Here is a 23,468-nt window from a genome sequence, read left to right on the forward strand (position 1 = left end):
ATGGGGGAGAGGCGGGAGGAGAGGGCGGGGGGAGAGGGAAGAGGGGCGAGTTAGGCGCGCAGGCGGCAGAAGCCTCAGCCTCCCAGAGCGCACGGGCCTCGGCCCTCCCCGCCCCGCCGGCCGCGGTCACACACTCGGAGCCTCCCCGTGCGCGCGAGCAGGAGCTCGGGCACCGATGCGCCGAGGCGGGCGCTGAAGCGGTGCAAGGAGCAGCGGAGAAGGCGGTGGCCCCCCCGCCCTGTGCCGCCGCCAAGCCCGGGCCCCAAGCAGCGCCGGCTCCCCAAGTTCCCACCATGAGCAGCCGGCGCCGGGGTCTCCGCAGCTGCAGGGGCTCCATCCCGGCCGAACGCAGCCGCCGCGCGCAGTGGCCCCAGCGAGCCTAAGGCGGCCGCTCCCGGTCCTGTCGCCGCCACCGGTCGGTCTCGTCCCCGCCGCTTCGCCGCCGCCACGCCGCCAGCAGCATGTCTCGAAGGAAGATTTCCTCCGAGTCCTTTAGCTCCCTCGGCTCCGACTACCTGGAGACCAGCCCCGAGGACGACGGGGACTGCCCCCTGTCTAGGCTCTGCTGGAACGGCAGCCGGAGCCCGCCCGGGCCGCCCGAGCCCCGCGCGCCGGCAGCCGCCACCGCCCCGGCCCCGGCTGCCTCCGCTGCGGCTGCCGCGGCCACGGCCGGGGCCAGGAGGGTGCAGCGCCGGAGGCGGGTCAATCTGGACTCGCTGGGTGAGAGCATCAGCCGCCTGACGGCGCCCTCGGTGAGCAGCGGGCGGGCGGAGGGCCGGTGTCTCGGGAGAGAGGACAGGGTCGGGAAAGTTGGCGCCAGGCTCACCCCCGCGTGTGTGTGCCTAGCCCGACCGCTGGGGGGCGGCCCGGCCCCGCCCGCCCGGCCGAGGGGTGGGGGTGGGGGTCTGCTGCAGAGCGACCGACCTCGCGGCTCTGGCAGAAGGGCGCTTTGGAGCCCGCCAAGGGGGTCAGACTTGAGCCTCCTGGGCCTCAGAATTGGGGGCTTGTGCGCCCCCTTCCAGCTTTGGCCCCACTTGGTAGAGCTCCCCCTGACAGCCTCCTGCTGCTACACACCCACCTGTTTTCTTTACCCCAAACTTTCCCAGGCTCTGTGCCTTCCACATTTACCGTTGCCAAGTCTCCAGCATCCCCAAAGGGCTCCTACCACTTTCAGGAAACCCTCATTTCCCACCCACCCTCACCCCCCCATGCACTTTTGCTCTTCAGCGTGACCTTCTCTGACATCATTGAATTCCACAGCTATGTGCATTCTCTGTTGCATCTTGAGAAATTGACTGTCAGATGCTTTTTTTGAGTTGCCTTCTTATCTCTTGTTTTCACTGGACCCCCCTTTTTTTTTTCTGGTTGACACTTCTTCTCTGGGTAAATTCAAATTCGGTGTTTGATTTTCTAAACCTCTGATCCTTGCTCCGGGTGGTCATCTTTCACTCTCTTTTCCTGGCTTCTTAAGTGCTTTCTCGCTCCTTTTTTTTTTGTCCTTGCCTTCTGTTAGGCCCTTCATAAATATCTGTTGCATGAATGAATGCCTTCCTAGCCTTCTCTAAACTTGTGATCATTAGGGAATATCTGTATCAGCCATTTCAGGGGTATCAGAAATCCCCCCAGCTTCTAGGCATCCTTTCAGAGCCCCTCTGTCTGATTCCTGCATGTGTATTCCAGCTACCCTTGACTTTTACCATCTGCAGGAATGCCAGACCTCTTCCCAGTCTTTCTCTTTCTGGAGGAGCTGTTTTGAAGGAATCTATACCAGCGGACAGAATCTGAAGGAGATTCAGTGTCAAACCACTATCACTTTTTATCCTCATGCTGACCTTGGGTTCAAGGACTTTGGCTTCTAACAGCATTTTATCCACCTACCCTGAGAACTTCTTTAAAGTTTCCAAAATAAGTCTGGACATGGGTCTTGTTTGCACAGTCCTGAGTTTCACTTTTGAAAGTACTCTTGCAATTGATGGTGTGAGAGACCTGAGAAGGTGTGGGTCCTGAAGGGCTTGGGACTGGTGACAGGCAGTCCTATAAATATTCCTGTGGTACTTACAATTATGGAGAATAACCTTTGCTGTTAGCACTAAAATGATTCTTTGGTCTTCTTCCTTTTCTTGTGTATTTTCCCTTCCTTCCACTTTCTTCCATTGATAAACTAGGAACTAAAACTCAAAATGGGCTGGGTTTTTTTTCTTCTGTATTTTACTGTAAATATTTCCCAGGAAGCATAACTTTAGGAACTATTTGATGTTGCAATTTTTTAAATATAAGTCTTTATGAGATGAGTCCAGTAGTTATATGCATCTGCAATTTTGTTTTAGTGCCTAAAACATTTGTGTGACACACTAATATCTGATATAACTTTGATTAATTTGGGAGAAGAATTATTTTTAGTTTTCTTTTGCCTAACAATCAGAATTTACAGAATTCTAAAAAGTAATGGTTGCATCTCTGGTGACACCAATTTAACTTAAGAAAATTCTCAACACCTTATGTGAGGAATACATAAGATAAACTTAAGTATGTATTGCCAAAATAAGAGAAAGGTAATTTTCACTTTTATAAATCAAATTCGAATAACCCTGGCTTTTTACTGGATAAGAAGCATGTGTCCAGATAATGGTTTTCAGGATAAGAAATTTGAAAATATTTCCCATGGTCAAATCTACACAACAGTGATATATGCTTTACATGAGTAATTCCTGTCTTTTGAAAAAATTACATCACATATAGTGAATATAATAGACATTTTTAATATCATAAGGCAGGTAGAAGCCAATTCTCAATGACCGCTCATCAATAGACTTAGTAACACCAAAAGAACAGGTTATATTTCAAAGAAGTGACTTAGTTCTGTGGTCTCCACTCACATTTTCTTTTATTTGGTGAGCTAGCGCACTGCTTCAAAAGTTACAGTAGACTCATTCTCTTGCATAGTCAAGATCCTAAACTTGGGGCCTCCCTGGTGGCGCAGGGGGTTAAGACATGAAGATATCCACAGCCACTGCAGCACGAGTTCAATCCCCAGCCAGGGAGGTGATCTACGTGGTGCAGCAGATCTCTCCTGTGTGCCCGCTGCTCCCCTCAGCCGTATATTTCAGTACATCTGCCTGTTCTGCTCACCCCTCTCTCTGGTGAATCCTCTCACCTCCCCCCCATATCCAACCCGCACCCCAGCTCTTGTATGCATACATAAATAAATATTTGAAAAAAAAGATCTTAAATTTCTCTGAAAATACTTAGGGAGATGGTTGTGTCCTGTCTACTCTTTTTCATTAGAATGAAGGTACTTTTATTTAAATTTCTGAAAATAGCTGTTATCAGAGAACTTTCTTTCCTGAGAATTTCTGATGGTTTTGCATGTTGTAAGCTTTCTTGCATTGTCCCACAGTTATACTTCAGGAGAAACTAGATGTGGAAGCTCCTGTTTTCTTAGTTTTCATCATGGAATATTGTCTCAATCACTGGAGATTGGTTCTTTATTCACAACAATTTGCAAGTAGGAAAATAGAAATGAACTTAATAAAAACTGGATATTGCTAAGTAAGTTAGTGATCTGATCAATGATCTAGCCAAACTGAGGCTTCTGATATTTTAAGTCATTTTCAGTGCATTGATGTTGACTGTAAAGATTATAAAACTTTACATGATTTTAATAATAAGTCAGTTGAATGAATGAAATTGAAACAATTCTAGAATATATGACACCTAGTTCCCATTCATTGTACCTTGGACATCTAAACACTCTTACATCTCCAGGCCCTTTAGTTTTAACTCCTCAGGGCACGTCTTGTCTGCAAGGCTTTATAATGAGGCTCCCTCCAATTCTGGGACCTTAAAAAGACATGTATAACATTGCCAAACTTTGGCTAAACTGTCAAAATAGCATTTAAAGAAAAGGAAGCACATATTAGGAGTTTTAAAACTTTGAGGAAAGTAGACTACTTTCTTAAGTAGGGGCGTCAAAGAACTATTTATACCACCCAATCATTACAAAGTATTTTAGGGTCTTCTATGTGGCAGATATTGCACCAAGTACTGGCAATGCAAATACAGACAAAACACTCCCAATCTTTGTTCTTTATTTATAGCCTTTATTTTAAGAGAACTGTATTGAGGGAAAATATAAGCTCTCCAACTATCCTGGACATATCCAGGGGAAGTTTTATTTATCATGCCTTTTGGATTGTTCACTCTGAATCTCTGGAACACAGACATAATAATGAAAACAACCCTAAAGACCTGACTGAAGATATATATCTTCAGTATATATCACTTATTATGTTACTTATTTTCAAGTGATTTAGTGCTTGGGAACACATATGGAGAAACAGCTGGGAGTTTCACATCATGATGAATTTAGTAACTCATTCATTTCTATTTTATTCGTAAAAATGAGAGTTGCTTGGAACCATAGTGCTTTGACATCAGGCTCAGGTTTGGTAATAACTGCCTGTGAGGAGGGTACTCTAAGAGACACCCCAAGAGCAAGGCTTCCCTGTGTTCCCTGTTAGGGCACCACTGGTGTATCAGCATTGCAGGTGGCTTGGAGAAAGAGGAACAGAACTACTGGAAGGTTCGAAAATAAGGGGAGGGAGCTCCAGACACAGTGATTATCTAGTACATTGAGAGAACAGTTAGGAAAGAGAATGGAAGGGAAGCCTGAATTCAAGTAGCCATAAAGCAAAAATTATTTATTTTGGGAGAGGAAATTATATTGAAACATTCCTGTAAAAAAAATGAAAGGACACTCAAAGTACAGGTTTTGCCTCTCCTGATGTTACATAAAATGAACTCTCTTACATGTGTAAGACATTACAGAAAATCTTAGAAAGTGTGAGAGTAGCTGTAATAATATGTAAATAATGAAAAAATTATTTGTGAATTTGGATAGTTGATGCATTTATATTTTGTAGTTGAATTTTTTTAAATTTCCCAAATTACAGTTGGGAAATTTGCTAAAATGTATTCTAGTAGTTGTAATGTTTTCATTGTTGTAGGATTTTGATGCCAATATCAGAAACCAGAACTTAATGGTCATTTGCTGCTTTTCTTTAATTCATCCCTAGTCACCATTAAGCAACATGTTTAGAGTTAAAAGAACAGGGTTTGGTGCTTGGAAGCCCTGGGTTTGACTATTCCTCTGCTGTGCCCTTACTAAACTTGAGAGTTTGGGAAAGTAAAAGCCTGCCTTCTGGGAACCTTGGGTTCCTAGTATGTAAAATTGGAATAAATACCATGTAGATTTGTTGTGATACCATGTAGATTTGTTTTTTGTTTATACTACTACATTTTATTTTGCATAATCTCATATAACAAAAAATACAGTAGACCACCTAATCACAGAAACACTGTACTTTGTTAATCTCAGAGCTTAACAGTAACCACTAGCATTTTTATAATATGTTATGGTTTCCAAAATGCTTTTACAAACATTGTGAATAAAATGATTCCAAAGATGTCCTTAAACTTTAGGTGGTAAAAATGTAAAAAAAAAAAAAAAAGTGACAGCGCATTGCCTTACATGCCTTACATTGCCTTACATTACATGCCTTACATTGCCTTACATAGCTCATCTTCTGCAGCCAGTTTTAAAATGATTTGACATCTTTGTAAAACTCCCTGAAACTCAATAAAGATGGTTTTAGGTCAAGACCCTTTAATTTCAATGAAACTTGAATGTCTGCAAATGATCTAAAATTTCTTTTTTTTTTTTGAATAATTACTGGCTACTAGTAGCCTTATTGAAAGAATTTATAGGTTAACTGATGTCTTGTTCCTAAAAATAATAAAAGTGATAAGGAGATTATTTCATTGGCACTTATCACTAGTCCATTAAAAAAGTGAAAACTGCAGTACCTTTTAGGCCCCCTGGCTGTGACTTGTGTATACACAAGCCTATGTAATCCTTGAAGATTCAGGCTTTTCTATCAAATTGCTGAGTGCAATGTAGAAATATTTTTTTTTATTGCTTTTACAAATTCTATAAAAGTACAAGGACATAGACACCTGGTAGATAGTGGATATTTTGTAACATACTAGTTTTCTTTTTTTTTTTCTTTTTTTTTTTTTAACATACTAGTTTTAAACTAGAAAATGAATCACATAGGTGATAGAGAATTTCAAGCTTTCCCCGCCCCTGCATTGTATGTGTATTTAGTTGTGAAGTGCAACAGTTACGCAGCTAATAGCACTTGTGTTCCATGTACAGCGTGCTATTTTGTTTGGCTACCAACTCAACTGTTAGGTCTTTATTTTGAAAATATATTTTGGGGCCTCCCTGGTGGCGCAAGGGGTTAAGATGCAACTTATGAAGCTAGCAGCAGCCACTGCAGCATGAGTTCGATCCCTGGCCAGGGAGCACAGCAGACCTCTCCTGGCTCACCCGCTGCTCCCTTCAGCAGTGTATTTCAGTCAGTCTGCCTGTTCTGTTCCCCACTCTGTCTCTGATGAATCCTCTCACCCCCCACAACTCTGGCCTGTACCCTAGTTCTTATATGCATAAATAAATAAATCTTTTAAAAAAACATATTTTGGCAGTAGGAGATGACATCAGTTGTTAGTTAACAGCTAGAGGTCATACATGACCTCTATATTCCTTCTTTAGTATATAATTTATCTACCCTCAAATGTGTGGAATGAACACTTGAGTGATGTTATATATTTTTTTCCCTTTGTATCATCATCGCTGTTTTTTCATTCACCTTGGTTTTGTCTTGTTGCCTCAGTCACAAGAAACTGAGCTAGCCCAAAAATTAAATTTGTATTTTGTTAAAAATGATAGTAAAGTCAATGCATTCTTTGTCTAAATCTATTTACTGTCTATCTACCTTGTTCGTAAATCCTTGAAAAGATATAGTTATCCACTTTAGATTTTCACACACATCTAGGAAGAAAAAACACTACATGGCTACTGAGGGGAATATTTGCAAGGGCTCTCTGGTGATGGGTGTTCTTAGCAGGTCCTTGTTTGATGCATGAGCTAGTGATTTAACTAGAAATTCAAAGTTCCGCTGTTTAATTTCTTTTTTTTTTAAATATTTATTTATGCATACAAGAACTGGGGTACAGGCTAGAGGTGTGGGGGATGAGAGGATTCATCAGAGACAGAGTGGGGAACAGAACAGACTGATTGAAATACACTGCTGAGGGGAGCAGTGAGCGATTCAGGAGAGGCCTGCTGTGCCATGTGGGTTTCTCCCTGGCCAGGGATCGAACTCATGCTGCAGTGGCTGCGGATAGCTTCATAGGTTGCTTGGATATTCAGTAAAATTCTCAGAATAATTGAATGCATATTCTTGTTTAATTGTTGATGATTATATTTCTTTTGTGTTTAATATTTTTGGTCTAATGGTTTGTGTTATCAAACAAAAATGCTTAGAATTTGCATCCATTCTGTGCAAGATGCAGTCAAGTATGCAAACCTGTTTGAATTTGACTTGCATGTACCATTTAAAGCAAAATTGTAGCATGAAGTTATGCTAAGAGAGAGCAAATGGGAAAGCGTCTTCCTCCTGGAGCTCTTTGAGTGGACTGTTCTATTTTAAGAAGTTAGGTAAATGTATGACTCTCCTCTCATATCCTGCATAAGTCTGCTTAGACTCTGCACAGTTTCTCTCAAATGAGAGAAATATTTGTTAGCAAGTAGACACCTGTTGCCAAAGATGCACTGCTAGGAGATGGAAGGACATATCACTTCAGGACAGTATTTGAAGACACAGAATCATGTGCTGCAAGCTTTTAGCCACTCATAAAATACAAAATCCCAGCCTAGTGTGATTCAGGAAGCAGGATCACTGGGATTATCTCTGAAGGTGCAAGATGTGCTATCCCTGTTGTACGGAATTGAGAAAGCGTTAATGTATTAGAACTAAAATAGGGAGCAATCACTGCCTGGGCAGGTTTTATTTGAGGCCTATTAAATAGTTCATTATTAGGCTTGTGACTATCAAACATTAGTGAACATAATATGTACCTGAAGTAAATTGAATGCAGATTCCGGAGCCTCTTCCTCAGAGGGTCTGATTGAATAGCTCTGGGAAGGTGTCTAAACTCTACATTTTAAAGTGGGTATGCTATAGGGCTGCATAAAGGTGATGGAATTCCAGTAATTCCAACCGTTGGGATCACTGATCTAGACTGTGAGTTGCACACACTGATTTTTGAGATAGAATCTGGAAATGACACTATTGGAATAAGTATATCACTGGAAATTCTTCCCTAAAAGAGAAGGAATAAAGAGGGTGAGTTGGGACCACATCCTATGTGGTATCTTTTGTGATCAAAATAATCTTGTTGCTTGTGTGGTAGATTTTTTTGTGGACTCTTACCCCATTTTTCTTAAGAATGTTTTGGTAGTTCCCCTAAATTTATGTCAGTAGATTGCATGCCTTTGTTATTTTAAGTGTCCTGTCACCTCATTCCTTAAAATGATGAAACAGCTATTCAAAAACTTTGGGAATAGTGAAGGGGCAGGGAGAAGCAGGACTGTTTTGAGGGGTCATTTTGACATAGGCATAAGCTTCTGTGTTTTCCAGAATAAAACTGATACAGTATTCTTCAAAAGCTCCATCTACTGGTTCATTTTGGAATGATAACTTGTTCACATGCCAATGAAAATTTTAGAAAGGGGTGGAGGAAGAAAGAACAGATCTTGGTGCCAGAAAAAAGTTTTTTTTTTCTTTTTAAAAATTAATTAATTTTTAATTGAAGTAATATTTGAATATTCCCATCGTGTTGCCACCACAACACCATCAGTTGTACCTGCCACCGAGTCACCAACAGTCCACTACCCTAGTCCATTGTGCTACCTTTGCTTTTTGTTTTTATTCCTCACCCAAACCCTCCTCTCCTCTGAGTGCTTCAGTTCTATAGTCAGCTCTCAAAGATTAGTTTTTAAGCTTGTCTTTATCTGACACTCACTGTAGTCACTCTCTATTCCACATATTAGTGACACTATCTGATATTTATTATTTTCTTCTGGCTTATTTCACGTAGCATTTTCCCTTCCTGCTCCATCCATATTGCTGGCAATGGCATGAATTTATCTTTCTTGATCACTGGGTCATATTCTATTGTGTATATATATATCACATCTTTTTGATCTACACATCTGTTTTGGGTCACTTAGGTTGTTTAGCTATAGTAATTTTTTTTTTTCTAGAAAGGAAGCCATCAGAGGTTCAGATATAGAACCACTCCTCAAACACTACCAAAATATCATCAATATAATAAGGTTCTATTAGCTGCCTCTTTAGCCAATTAGTCTTTCTTTCTTTCAGTGGCTCACTTGGGTGGCAGACTAGTTGAACTCTACAAATAAATAGTGAGCCAACATTTGAAGAAGTTTGCATTTTTATAGAGGTCTAGAGCCAATCTATCATGAGAGTGAGCTATTCATGTAGAGATCCTAATGTTACCTTAATTGCAAGTACTTGAAGGTCACTTGATTCTTTTTCCATTCATTGTATTGCATTTGTTATGTGTGAATCAACCTTCCTCAGTGGAAGGAATAAAACTATTGTAAGACATGCTTCCATTCCTTGTTGCTTTATGCTTGTGCTTGTTCATGCATTGACTCTCCAACTAAATATTAGGAGAGACTGATTGTTATGATTAATTGTATTCACATGCACACATACATATAGATGCACACATATCCATCCCATTTTCTTTCACTTTTTTTCCCCATCGAACATTAAGTTATTGTTCACATCTGAAGTATAGGAATTACTATAATGTCCTGTGGTTTTGGTTCATCCAGTCTCCTATGTATGTCTGTCCATGCCCTGCAAAAGATCTAATTGATAAAGGCAGTTAATATGTGTTTGCTAGGTGAATGAATAAATGATTGAATAAATCCTTGTGTACTTTTTGTTATAACTGGTTACGTTCTGTAGACTTCATGCTCTATTTTCATTCACTATTTTAGTTGATTATTTAACTATGTGCAATATTTTTATCAACATAAATAAGTGTATGTAGAGTTTCATAGAATGCCCTGCGATTTTCCAATCACTCACATTTGTATGTTTTATCGGAGCTTCACAGTAATCTAGATTTTAGGCTGATCATTTATAGTTGGATTAACACAATTATGTTAAAATGCCTGTAGACGCAGAAATTGATTAGGGGAGCAGATATACTGCCACTTACAAGTGTTTGTATTCTGTAAGTTAAATAGGTACAAAATAGGTACAGGTAGAGACATGGTATCTCTACCATGTTCTTTTGTTCATTTTTTATTTATTTATTTATTTATTTATTTTTTTGTGGGACCCTCGTCAGTGGCTGGGGATCGAACTACCACTGCAGAGGCTGTGGGCAGCCTCGCAACCCAGCGCTCAACTGCTGCGCCACCAGGGGAGGCCTGCTCATTTGTTCATTATTATCTCAATATGCAAGAAATTCTGTGCTATTAAACATTCTATTAAGAAAAATCTCTACAAACCAGCATATGCACAAATCTATCCTGCCCTAGTCGTGAACAGATAAAATAGCACAACACACATGGAGGGATAAAGTTCTAGAAAAAAGTGGCCAAGTAGAAGTCATTGATTTAGAAACAGGTAAACTGGTATTGGGTATTGTTTGAGGGCCCAGCTGATATTGGAGAGAATGAATTTGTAGCCTAAATTAAGAGGAGGAGTGTGACTTAGAGAGGCATAAAGTGGTAAAGGTTTTCCTTACAAATTAGAAGGCCTGTAGGTAACATTGAGCTCGAGGAGCTTGGGGACAGTCCATTGCAGCGGAGGCTGTGTTCTGGCAAGTCCCGTACATGGTTGTGAGGCACAGCAGACCTGCACCTTCAGTACCAACCTTCCTGGATTGGATACAGATATTTAGTGTACAGCTGGGCCTTTAATTCATTCTCTCATGGGGAGGCTGTTGAACAGAGGAAGGCAAATTAGGAGTTCTTAGGACTTTAACAAAAAGTTTTCCAAACTTTCAGCATTTGGTGTATAATTTAATTGATGTGTATGTCTTTTTTTTTTTTTTTTTTAAGATGCCTGTAAGCCTGTTTGTGTATTTGTGTGCCCCAGATGGATGGGTGCAGGTGAAGCAACTCAATAAATGTTACGTTTGGATTTTTTGCTTTAATCTGACTTTGGGGATGGAAATTTTCTGTCTCTTTCCATTTTTGAGATCACATAATGCCTACCTCTCACTGAAGGGTAAATATGTAATGAATTGTGAGCAGAGAATTAAAGACACTGCTTACTATCGTGCATCACTGTCAATGACTTCCTTGTGCTGCTTTGCTGCTGTCTTGAAGACCAAAACATCAGTGTTCAGATGCTTTCCCTCCTTTACTATGGTAAAGAACAGGTTTCCAAGTCAAACTCTAACCCCTGTTGTTACTTCAGGCATTCTTGGATAAGTTTCTCTGAAGCTCAGTTTCTTACCTATAAAATGTGGGTCATACTTATTATATAGGATTTGGAGATTAAAATTATGAATAACAAAGTATTTAGAATACTGTAAAGGGTCATTTAATTTTGGTGTCTTTTTCTAACTTCAGTTCTCTGTAGATATGCATTTTGGTGATATTGTCTGATATCTTCCGTTCCTCCAGCGACCATCTTTGGCAAAGCCTCTAGTTATTTTCTTCCTTTACAGTTTTTGCTTAGCACTTTCATGATTCTTGTAGGAAATATTCAACATTTCTGGGTATACAACATTTCAGGGTTATTCTCTAGGTCTAATATGCTTAGAAGTGGTATTTCCTCCCAGAAATCACAAATGTGATCATATTGGTTATGTATTTATCCACTCATTCACTTACCTCTCACTTCATTTTTTCAGATGGCATTTATTTACAAATGGGCACTTCCAGATTCACTCAGCATGGACTTGATATGTGTTAAACACATGCAAGAAGTGGGATACTCAGACAACATTGATATTTTCTGTTTGGATTTAAAAGATATAAAATCATATTAAAAAAGTCACAGGCTAAAGTATGTGACAGCTATTTTTGCACCTTCCTCTCCATTCTATTCCCACCTTTTCTTATTTGGCATGATGTAGAGGACATATAGACTGAAAGAAGGGTTTGTTTATTGAATCCTTATGTATCAGGCACTGTACTCTTAACACTTTATGTCATGAAATACAACAGTTTTTCTGGAGTGATGCATTACCATGGTCTAGGAAATAGCAAGAACCAGACCTCTCTGACTTGAGCTTGTGATACTCTAACTTCCACTCAAGGTTCTACTGAGCACTTCATGAACTGGCTCAGTAAGCTTCATCTTCCCCTGTGGCCTGTGTCCTAGTAGTACTCAGGATTGAAATACCCCCTTGCTCCACTTTTCCATGTGATCAGCCCTTTCATGACTTTCAGAGTTCAGCTCAGTATCACCTCCCCTGCCTACCATTCTCTTTCCCCACACTTTTATTTCCATCATAACTCTGATCATCAGAAGCTATCTTTTTATTTACATGTTTACCTGTGTATTATTGCCTTTCTTGTCTTGCTGAAATTTAAGCTCTGCAAGGGCAGAGAACTTGACTGGGTCCTCATGATGAACTTTCCCATACTTAGAATAGTCCTGGCTGGATTTAGGTTCTTAGTAAATCTTTACCTACTAAATAAATGTCATTTTGGAAGAAGTCTTAGAGTTGGAAAAGTAAGATTGTAGTTACAAAATCTGTAGGGTAGGAGAGGGAGAATTATCATGTAGTTGGTGACTATTTTGGACCCAGCAGCAGTGTTTTTAATATATGTTCATTGTTTTTATAATATGTATTAATGAATTAAAAAAATAGAAAATCTTGTGAGAAATTTGGAGACATTGAGTAACTTGCTTATGATCACAATTAATTACTGATAGAGATAAGATTACATCTTGGTGTGTTTATCCCCAGGCTTTGTATTCCTTCCACCATATTTTATGTGTCAAACCTCTGGGCATGGCAGACACTGCCATTCACTGCCTAGCTCATTAGGAAGGAAGTACTTCTTCCCCTAGATGTTGGGAATGTTGCTGAGAGTCACCTTGAACTGTCGCTGGTCTAAGAGAGCTGCCTTGTCCAAGGTCATGCCCTTTACTGGTGCCTTACTAACATGGAGGTATGAAAAAGTGTCCCCTTATCTTAATTGAGCCAACAATGAAGTTACAACCTTGTGTAGGGTCAGCTGATACCACTGTTGGAAGTGTGTCAGAATCCATCTTCTCCCTCATTCCAATTCTGCTTCGTTTGTTGCTCTTTCATGGTCATTGATCCCAAGAGTGCTCCATAATAAGCTTTCTGCTTGCTACTCTTCTCAGAATCTGCTCCCTAGGGAGCTCACCCTACAGTAGTGAGCTTGGAAGCTGTGATGGCATTAATAAAAGTGCAGAAGTCAGCAATGGGGAGGTGGCATTTGGAAGAAATATAATAAGCTTAGATTTGGATTTTTTGAATTTAGGGTATGAATGATTAGCTCTAGATTATAAACTTTTTGAGGGCTTAGGCTCATTTGTCTTAGCACAGTGTCTGCCCCAATGTAGGCAGTTGAGTCAGTAACTAGACCATTGTTAATTGGGTGTTGGAGTTTGGTTGAAAATTCATGGAGGTAAGAGCTAATATCATTGCACTAAAAGAGCTGCCTTGCCCAAGGTCATACTCTACCAGTACCTAATCACAAGCTCTCTGAAAAAGAAAAAGTAAGAGCAATAAAATATTGAGAGTGCCAGAAGAATAAATGCCTTATTTTTGTTTCTGGGGATGGGTGGTGTCTGGAGGCAACTGTGAGTAAAGGTGGTAGTGGCTGGTATTTGTAAAATAATGGCAAATGACTTGAGGGCGGTTCTGTCTAACCTTGTGTGAGAGAGAAAGTTGGTAGTCTTAGTAAATAAGTGTCAGTCCTCTACCTAAGGTAGAAACATGGCTTTAAGGAGGGAATATACAAGGAGTGAACACAGGATATTATGGGCATGAAATTTCTATCCAAGACATTTTGCCATAAAAGTAAAGAGAGAGAGTGGGCCTCCCCAGTGGCGCAGCGGTTGAGCGCTGGGTTGCGAAGCTGCCCGCGGCCTCTGCGGCACTGGTTTGATCCCCGGCTGCTCCCCGGCCACCAGAGGAGGGTCCCACATGGCGCGCAGACCTCTCCTGCCGCCCGCTGCTCCCCTCAGCAGTGTACTTCGGTCCTTCTGCCTGCTCTGCTCCCCAATCTGGCTCTGGTGAATTCTCTCACCCTCCCACGCTTCTGACTGTACTCAGTGCATGTATAAACAAAACAAACAAACAAACAAATAAATAAATAAAACATGCCTCTATTAAAAAAAAAAGTAAAGAGAGAGAGGTAGATGGCAGGTCTTGAGGCCTAATCAAAGTTTATTAAAGAAGTAGAGACATATTTGGAGGTAATAGACTGGCCATAAAAATTGGAGATGAATGAGATGAGTAGTCTTTGTGAAAAGATAGGGTTGACTTAGGGGCATTCTCTAGCCTGTAGAGTCAGGATACTTCTTTCTTTGTAATCAAAGGGAATGCCTCACGGCAGAATATGTAAGACAGCTGCCACATTTACACCTATTTTATAATTTATAACTGGTCAGTAATTTTGTATGTACTGTGGCTGTTAAATTTAAATTTCCTTGCTATTTGCAGTTTTCTATGTGTATCTTAATTACGGTAGCTGCAGTGACCTTGGGGTGTCAAATGGAATGTCACTAATTTAGCCTTCAGAAGTTATATATTCATGAAGCATACTTTTTTTTTCATTTGTAAATTCCACTGTGGATAACTTTTGCATTGCTTTATCAACCTGAAAACTTCAGATTTTCTCATCCTTTTAAAGAGAGGATTTTATAAATTGAACTTGTGGAAGGAACTGTTGTTTGGTTTGTGCTTATTTTCTCTGCTCTTTCTGTTTCAAAGTTAATTTGGGATATGTATTTTATATAGATAACCTCTGTTATTACCCCCTTTGTGTTTGATATGACTTTGTTTAGTGTTAGAGCTCTTTTTGACACTGAAGAAAAGGTCACTAATGGAAAGAACTCTCAAGATATAAGAAGCCAACTGAATAGGACTTAATTTTGTTGTTATATCAAAATAGCCTACACAGTTGAAAGGTGATATGAAAGGTGAAATAAGGTCAAGGAGGACACACACTATCAATTGTGGGTTCTTAGCTCACTCCCCTTCTCTTTCTGGGTAAATGTCACTCAGTTTTGTCAAGCATGTATTTTTGCCTACTTTGTATACCACCAGATCCTAAGTCTGGTAGTGCCTGGCACATAATAGTTGATCAGCAAATATTTGTTCAGTGAATAAGTTTAATGCGAATATGTTTGTCTACCCATGCCACACAAATGTTGTAAGAACAGAGTAAGATGATAAATGCAGATGTACTTTATTAAAATAAAATCAATACCAATAACAAAGAATCAGAAAATACAAATATAAGCAATTATAATGGCCTGTTATTTCTGTTCTTTCATCATAAATTTACTAGACACCCACTCTCTGTGTGTTAAGCCAGAGCACAAGCTCTATGGAATAGTCATTCTAGTTATTACCTGCAGAATTAAGGAACAAAGAAGTGCTAGATTTTCTGGAGATACTCTTATAACCTGTGATACCATTCAATTTACATTACATACTGGAGGGCGAGGGGATGGAGAATAAGTTTATTTCTACATGATCTAACTATATTAAAATTCAAAAGAGGTTCATTAAAAAGGTATTTATTGGCCTTTTATATGCCAGGAGTTTTTGAGATATCGTTTTAGGGGGGGAAAGTATTTATAATTCTTACTTCTCTCAATTTTTTCTTCTGTTTTTTTGTTTTGTTTTGGTAGCATTTCAGAGATGAAATTTCATAAGGATTTTATCCTTCTTTGAACTCTTTCTTGTGAAAAAAAAAAAAAATCTTCCCAAAGGAAAGCAAGGATCTATGGAAGAGAAATTCACATTAGCCCAACATCAGACTTGAGATCTGCAATCTGCATTAGCAGGAAGTCTGCCTTCTTCTTCTTCTTTTTTTTTTAAGATTTATTTATTTATGCAAACACAAACTGGGGTACAGGCCAGAGGTGTGGGGGGTTAGAGAATTCACTATAGACAGAGTGGGGAAGACTGTCTTCTTAATTCAGTTTCTGCAGACCTCTGCAGAAGGAAAAGTGTCTTGTTTCTTAACCAAATTCTTGCCGTGCAGGGTCACTCTGAGTCTGTTTTCCCAATTTTTTTTTTCCCTTCTGTGACTGGTTTAATTTTTGAATGAGCGATGTCTTGATTTTTGAACATTATCTTACCAAATCTTTGATTTTTAACTTAGGAAATTTTTGTAATGTTTTTATATTATAGAAAGGAAAGGATACAGAGATTCTTAAAATTGCGCTTTTATGATAATATTTACAGGCATAAATCTGAGTTCTTTCTTTGTATGTATATACATATCTCTACCTATCTCTGTGTATCTATATCACTATGTACCCCCACCCCCACTTCTCTCTCTCTCTCTTTCTGATTGATTATATAAATCAGAAGGGAAATGACTCTGTGATTGTATTCCAAATTTAAAAATGTCATTTAATAGAAACCTGGAATGGGTATAATTACACTCTTGTGTATAAGAATTTGCCACAAGTAATGAAAATGTCTTTTACCTCCTTAACAAAAGAATCTGCCTCTAAAGGCATTTATTGTAGGGAGTTATAATGAGATGATTGTGTTGTAATGGAACAGAGATGAGGGAAAGAGTCAATTTTAGCCATAGACTATTGTAATTGCATGTGAAGCTTCAGACATATGGGGGAGTTTCTTAGTGTGGATTCTGGAGAAGAAAGATTTATTGTTTCCTCCTGATATAAAGATCAATAAACGCTTTGTGGACCTGACAGTGTTTGGAAGCTATAAAGTCTCTTTCTCTCTCTCTCATGTTAACTTACTGCCTTTATAAACACATTTCAAAGAAAACCAGCTATCGCTTTTTTGTTCTGAATTAAAAATTTTTCTCCCCAAAGTTTGTTTCCAAAGTGCAAACCTGCCTTTCCTACTGAAGGACAATGAATGGGGTTACTTCACTGGTGCCAGAGGCTGCCAGTATGAATTGTGGTGTAAGAGGCTGCAGTCTGCTGGTCCTCAAGCACTGGGGCAGATTTCTCCTACTCAGCTATGTTCTTGAGATGGAGGTGGGGATGTTGGAGGAAATCAAACACTAAGTCAGTTGTGAAAGTAATTTTCCACCATTAGTCTTGCTTTCTTGACTGTTGGAAAAAAAAATCCAGGGAATCTAGGTATCAATACCTGGTTAACACAGATGCCCAGTGCTTTGATCATAGCAGTGGCCTTTATCACGTGAGTGGAGTCAGTGGTGACTGTAATGATAGACGTTGACAATCCCTCTGAACATGTAATTGTAAGAAGCATTTTACTATATCCTACCCCAATGGATATGACACTTTTTTATTTTATTTTATTATATATATTTACATTATTTTTCATTTATGCACAATGTATACATTTTCACCTTGGTTATAGTCCCCATACAATTCCCACCCCCTCGTTTCAATCCTAACTTTTTCAAAGAATTTATACTAGTAAGTCACTTTAAGTGAATCTATAAAAATATTACCATAGTATAAAGTATAGCATATGAGCTTACAAACATGGATCTAAAAATAAGAGCAAAACAAAAACTCCTGGCCATTAGATAGGTATTCAGCTACTTTATGTGCTTTATAAATCAAATCAAGATATGCTCACCAGGAAGCATCTTAAAAATCTAAAATAACAAAGCTTATTATTTTGCTCTTCCAGAGTATCTATTAAAAAAGGAAGTAAAGGTTACCAAGCAAAGCATATCAAAGCTTCTGCCTTGGCATTTACAAAAAATTGTGATTTATTTCTGGTAATCCTTAATCTCAATCTCTTTCTCAATTCCTATATCAAAACCTCATGCCACAGAAAGCTGCTCCCATGAGAAAAATTAAACTGTACATTATCAATAGCTTAACTTCTTAAACGATTAATTGATAAATGTCTCTCTTGATTTTATGCACCTATACAGGGGTGGAAAGTAACTTTTTGGCTGGCAGATTGGGGGTGGATGGATGTGGATAGGTCTCTTGGTGCTCCTAAAATTGAATCCCATGTCTCTTCCACAGCTCTGGCATATATTTATGGCTGTCTAGCATTGGGTACTTCTGTGTACTTTGTGACTGCTATCTGGAGATCTCTGTATCTCCAGTAAATAGTTTAATATTCTTGGTCTGTAGCAATAACAGATTTCTTTGGGAGGTAAATGTAAATTAAAAATACATAGCACCCTTGATGATCTGGCATTATACTTAACCATGCATCGTAAATTATTTCCTGTTACTTTAAAGAACAATTATTTCTCACTTAAGTGTTTATTTTTTTCCAGTTATGATTCTTTAATTGAAGTAACATTGCATTATAACAATATATATGTCTCAGGCATGCATCTTTGATAATTAGCATGTGTACCTGCTATGTGAAGTTCATGGCTAAACTTCCATTTCTGTCCTTTGCCACACCATCATACCATTTGTCCTGATTTATCCACTTCTCTTTGCCCTTCCCTTCTGATAGCCACTAAATGGTTCCATAGTATGAAAGTTTAGGTTTTATAAAGTTAATCTTTTTGTTTGTTTTTTCTGTTTACTACATATGAGTGAAATAATGTGGTGTTTGGCTTATTTCAAGAGTATATTTCCTTTTGTGCTCACCATGTTATTGTATATAGCAGGATTTCATCTTTTATATAGTTGTATAGTATTCCATTTGCATATTTTCCACACCTTCTTTATCCTTTCATCTGTTAATGGGCGCTTAGGTTTTTTTTTTCTAGCTCTTGGCTAGAAAGTGTATATCTAGATTATATGGAATCACTATTTTAATTTTTTTGTACTGCTTTCCATAATGACTGTACCATTTTACATTCCCATCAACAGTATAGAATGGCTTTTCACAGATGATTTGTCATTGTTGTTTTGGTTTGTATTTCTCTAATAATAAGAGATGATGAACATCATTGTCTTTGGAGAATGACTGTTCAGATTTTCTGCCTATTTTTTAATTGGGCTGTTTGTTTTTTTATTGTTGAAGTGTATGATTTCTTTCTATATTTTGGGTATTAACCCCCTGTTGGACATATGATGTACAAATACCTTCTTCCATTTAGTAGGATGTCTTTGTTTTGATACAAGTTTCATTCGCTATGCAGAAGATTTTTAGTTTGATATAGTCCCATTTGTTTATTTTTGCTTCTGTTTCTCTTGCTCATGGAGGTGAGCCTCCAGACACATATCTAAGGCTAATGTCAGGAAACATTCCCCCCTCCAATTTCTCTTTCTGCTAGTTAATTATTTGAACATATAAATGCAACATATTTTTATATATTAATTTTGTAACCTGCCACTTTACTATATTTGTTTATTATTTCTAAGAGCTTTTTACTAGAATATTTGGAGTTTTCTATATATATTTTGTCATCTGCAAATGGTTACAGTTTTACCTCTCCTATCCCAGTTTGGATACCTTTATACCCTTTTATCTAATTGCTCTTGCTAGGAGTTCCATAAGTATATTGAATTTTAATGGTGAGAGTAGATATCCTTGTTTCTTAGGAAAAGTTTTTAATTTTTTTGCCATTGAGTATGATGTTAGCTGTGGGCTTGTCATATATTGTTTTAATTGTGTAGAGGTACATTTCTATACACATTTTGTTGATTTTTTTTAATATCATAAAAGGCTGATGAATTGGGTCAAATGGTTTGTCTGTGTCTGTTGAGATGATCATATGAGTTTTGGCAGTGTTCATTTTAAATAAAGCTCACAGGACTTAATGGGGATGACTCTGTCCTTATGTTTGTAATGTTTAGAGGTTCCAGAGATTTTGCTACTTACATGAATAATTTATGAGTAGTATGTGGTGTGCCGATTATAGATACCCCTTAAATTCCAGTTAAGAGCCCTTATTCATGCAAGAAAATTAACATGTTTTTAGAAACTGGAAAACAATTAGTGATACCGAGTGAGTAGCATCTTCTTAAACATCATGTCATTACAGTTCTCTGCCATTTGGTGTGAATGGATGTATATGGCTTGTGTGGGTCATCATTTGACTGATATTTGTAAAACTGAATGGTATTCTAGAAAGAACTTGAAAATAATATACTGTGCTGGAGACACTTTTCTACTTTTGTAGGCAGCTGTTGCTCATATCCCTTTACTCACATCCTTTCACTGTCTCCTTTCTGTAGTTATTAAATTTCCATAAGTAATGAGACAAATGACTAAGAAATACAAGAGGGTTAAAAATCAGATTTGAAAGTGAACAAGTTCTGATGTATTTTGTTAGAGGTCTTCGAAAATATCCTCTATCACAATTCACATTGTGATGGCTATTTTTGTGAGAAATGGCTTATTTGGATTAGTTTTTAGTGCAGGCAGTTTGGAAGAGAATTTTGAACAACCAAGGCTTTCACCAACTCTGCTATTTCTTAACTCCTAAGAACAAAAGGTATTAGTGACATTATTTTTTCTTCTTAATTTTACCCACTTGGGGACTGTGAGGGAATGATATGTTGATGTATATTTCCCATACTAAAAAGCCACGTGCAATGAGTGACATTCATTTAGAGTTTACAAAGCATGTATAAAACACACGTCCTACTCTGGCTCACCCAGGAAATAAGTGAAATAGGCAGGGGCAAGGATTATTAGCTGGTTCAAGTTTAGGCTGATGACACTGAAGCTCAAAGAGAAACAGCAGTTTGTCCAAAGTCGAGAAGCTAATACACCTTAACTTCTAAGTCTAGCTCACCTGATCCTACACTCTTCCCACCCTGACATGTCTCTCATTATGTCCATGAATAGTTCCTTCCTCAACATTTAGTGTATAGTCCTGTTCAGCACAGAACTCTCCATTTCACTACATGTATGTTCTGTACTTTGTATACTGCTGTGGGGTGGCTAGTAGCAATTTTTGCTGGGTTCTGACCTGCTCTCACCAGTTCAGTTCTTGATCATGCTGAGTCCACATGACATAGAACTGTGTTAGAAATGACAAAGGACTCTCTCTTCATCAGGGTTCTGGCTCAAGGCTGACCTAGCTTGCCTGTCCACTGTCATGTTTGCGAGCTTCAGGCTCCCATGAGGCAGCACTGGCCAGAGTGACAAAGCCACTATCAACTGTTGAGCTTGATGCAGAGGAGTATGGGAGAGCAGTGGTATTACTTGTACTTTGATTTCCAAATATGAAGGAATGATTATCACCAAAACAGTTACATGTGTAAGGTGTATATTTGTCTATGTAGATTGTGTAAATAGCACAAAACCATACACATACCTTGGGGTAGTGGCATATGGATTAGAGGGAATGAGGAAGGAGTATAATAGTTATTGTATAATGGAGTGATATCTGGGTTAAAAAATGTGCTCATATAGAGTTAAATGGAAAAATAAACCACCTAAGACTTTTCATGTCATGCAGCATTAGTGCTTGCATGTTTGTTTATTTTTTTCCCACATGATGTGATTATTCTGTAACTCTAGCTCAGGAAAGCAGTGCATCACAAACAGGTGATCACCTGCCCAACACCTGCCTAGTAAACGTGGTTTCATGTCTGTTTGAATCATCAAATTGTCATCAACATGAGATCTGATTTTATTCAGACCCTTGTTGAATTTTCTTCTGCCAAGGTGGTAGGGCTGGACAGGACCCACCCTGGGTAGTATTTTGTCTTTATTTTTTTTTTAAAGATTTATTTATTTATGCATAAAAGAACTGGGGTACAGGCCAAAGGTGTGTGTGTGGGGGTGAGAGGATTCAACAGAAACAGAGTGGGGAGCAGAACAAGCAAACTGACTGAAATACATTGCTGAGGGGAGCAGCAGGCGAGACAGGAGAGGTCTGCTGCGCCACGTGGGTAGCTCCTTGGCCGGCCAGGGATCAAACTCCTGCTGCAGAGGCTGCAGATAGCTTTGTATGTTGCATCTTTTTTTTTTTTACATTTTATTTAAATTTTATTTTTTATATTCCCCGTACAATTACAACCCCCTTATTTTGACCCCAAGCCCTCCTTTCCCTGCCCCCCACCCGCCATAGACTGTATGTTACGTCTTAACCACTTGCACTATCCACAAAACTGGGTAGTATTTTGGTGGTTTCTTGATGTTTTGGCATCAGAGACTTTTAAACTCCTTGGACTTGCTCTTGTCATTGTCCTGAAATAATCAGGCTCTCAGCCACTGACTGGTTAAACAAAATCCCCAAGGCACTTGGGTTGGTATCTAAATGACAATTTACTTATTTATAATGGGATATAACTGTGAAATGAGGCTTATCATTTCAAGTCAGCACATTTCTTGCCTGTTCATGTGGCATCAAGTCATAGCATGCTGCCAACCATTTGAATGGTTAAGCAAAATGAATTTTATGCCAAATTCTTCAATCCAGTTTACGAAACTATATGGTTGTAGAGAAGACCTTCCCAGTGAGACCTGATGATCTGTTCATAAGACTTGTTAGGAATAATCTTTCTCCATGTTTAAGAGGCCCTCCACTCCCAGATGCTAGTTCTAGAGCATCATAAACTGTGCCCCCGCCCCCCCACTGTGTCCTCCTCACCTGTTCTCCCCATACCTCTGTTTTCATCTTCTTTAGCTCTGTTGCCTCCATTCTTCAGTGGCCTACTTTGCTTGAAGCTGCATGCTGGATGGTGATTGGACATAATTCTCTGCCACCCTTTTGTAAATTATTATTTAAATTGGTATGTGTAAGTGGTGAGAAAACATCTGCCTGTTTCATGTATTAACTGTTAGACAGAAGTATTATTTCTCTTATTTCCAGGCTCTTTTTAGGAGACACTGCACTGTAGCTCCCTAGAGCTGGAAACAATAGGGACTTCTTTGAAAGAGCTCATGTGGAGCTGCAAAGATGTTTCAAAAGGCTAGAAATGATTTCCTAACATGAACGCCATTGTAATCCAGTAGGATACTCCTGATTGGAAATGATGCTACTTAGCTTTGCGGCATTCTAATTGGCATCTCTGGGCTGTGAGACATGCCTGACAACAGTCTTCGATGTTAGATATGGTCAGTTTAGATCAATTGAAGTTTTGATTATTTCCTCATTGAGAGATTTCTGCATAGAATCATCATATAACATATACTTGTCTAATATGGTATAATTTTATTTCAGCTTGACCTTAAAATCACCCTGAGCAATAGTTATGCTAGGAATGTTCTTATTTCCTTAAAAAATGAAACTGAGATTCAGAAAAATCAATTTGATCTGGAAAATCACACAGTATAGCTAAAATATAATTCCTTGCAACACTAACCTTCTTTGCTTTGGTGAAGATAAAACAATGTATTTCATTTTAGAAGGGCAGATGAAAAGCTTGATTTTTGGAAACATCCAGACTTAGAGGAAACACTGACTTAGGCTCAGATACACTACCTAAGTGACTTTAGGTATATTTTTCAGTTTTCAC

At 38.9% G+C, this 23,468-nt stretch overlaps 1 protein-coding gene across 1 annotated transcript in view; it reads left to right on the plus strand.

Moving 5' to 3' along the window:
- Positions 1 to 461: 461 nt before the first annotated feature.
- The window catches only part of GUCY1A2 (guanylate cyclase 1 soluble subunit alpha 2), a gene marked incomplete at its 5' end in the record, with an annotated part of 284,694 nt that continues 261,687 nt past the window's right edge, over positions 462 to 23,468 (plus strand). Inside the window, one exon of the mRNA XM_084249569.1 lies at positions 462 to 752. Within this exon, the coding sequence (XP_084105695.1) occupies positions 462 to 752 (291 nt within the window). The remainder of the gene's footprint in view (positions 753 to 23,468) is intronic.

Source organism: Talpa europaea, assembly GCF_964194135.1.
Source record: "Talpa europaea genome assembly, chromosome: 12".
In the NCBI taxonomy this organism is placed as follows: Eukaryota; Metazoa; Chordata; class Mammalia; order Eulipotyphla; family Talpidae; genus Talpa; species Talpa europaea.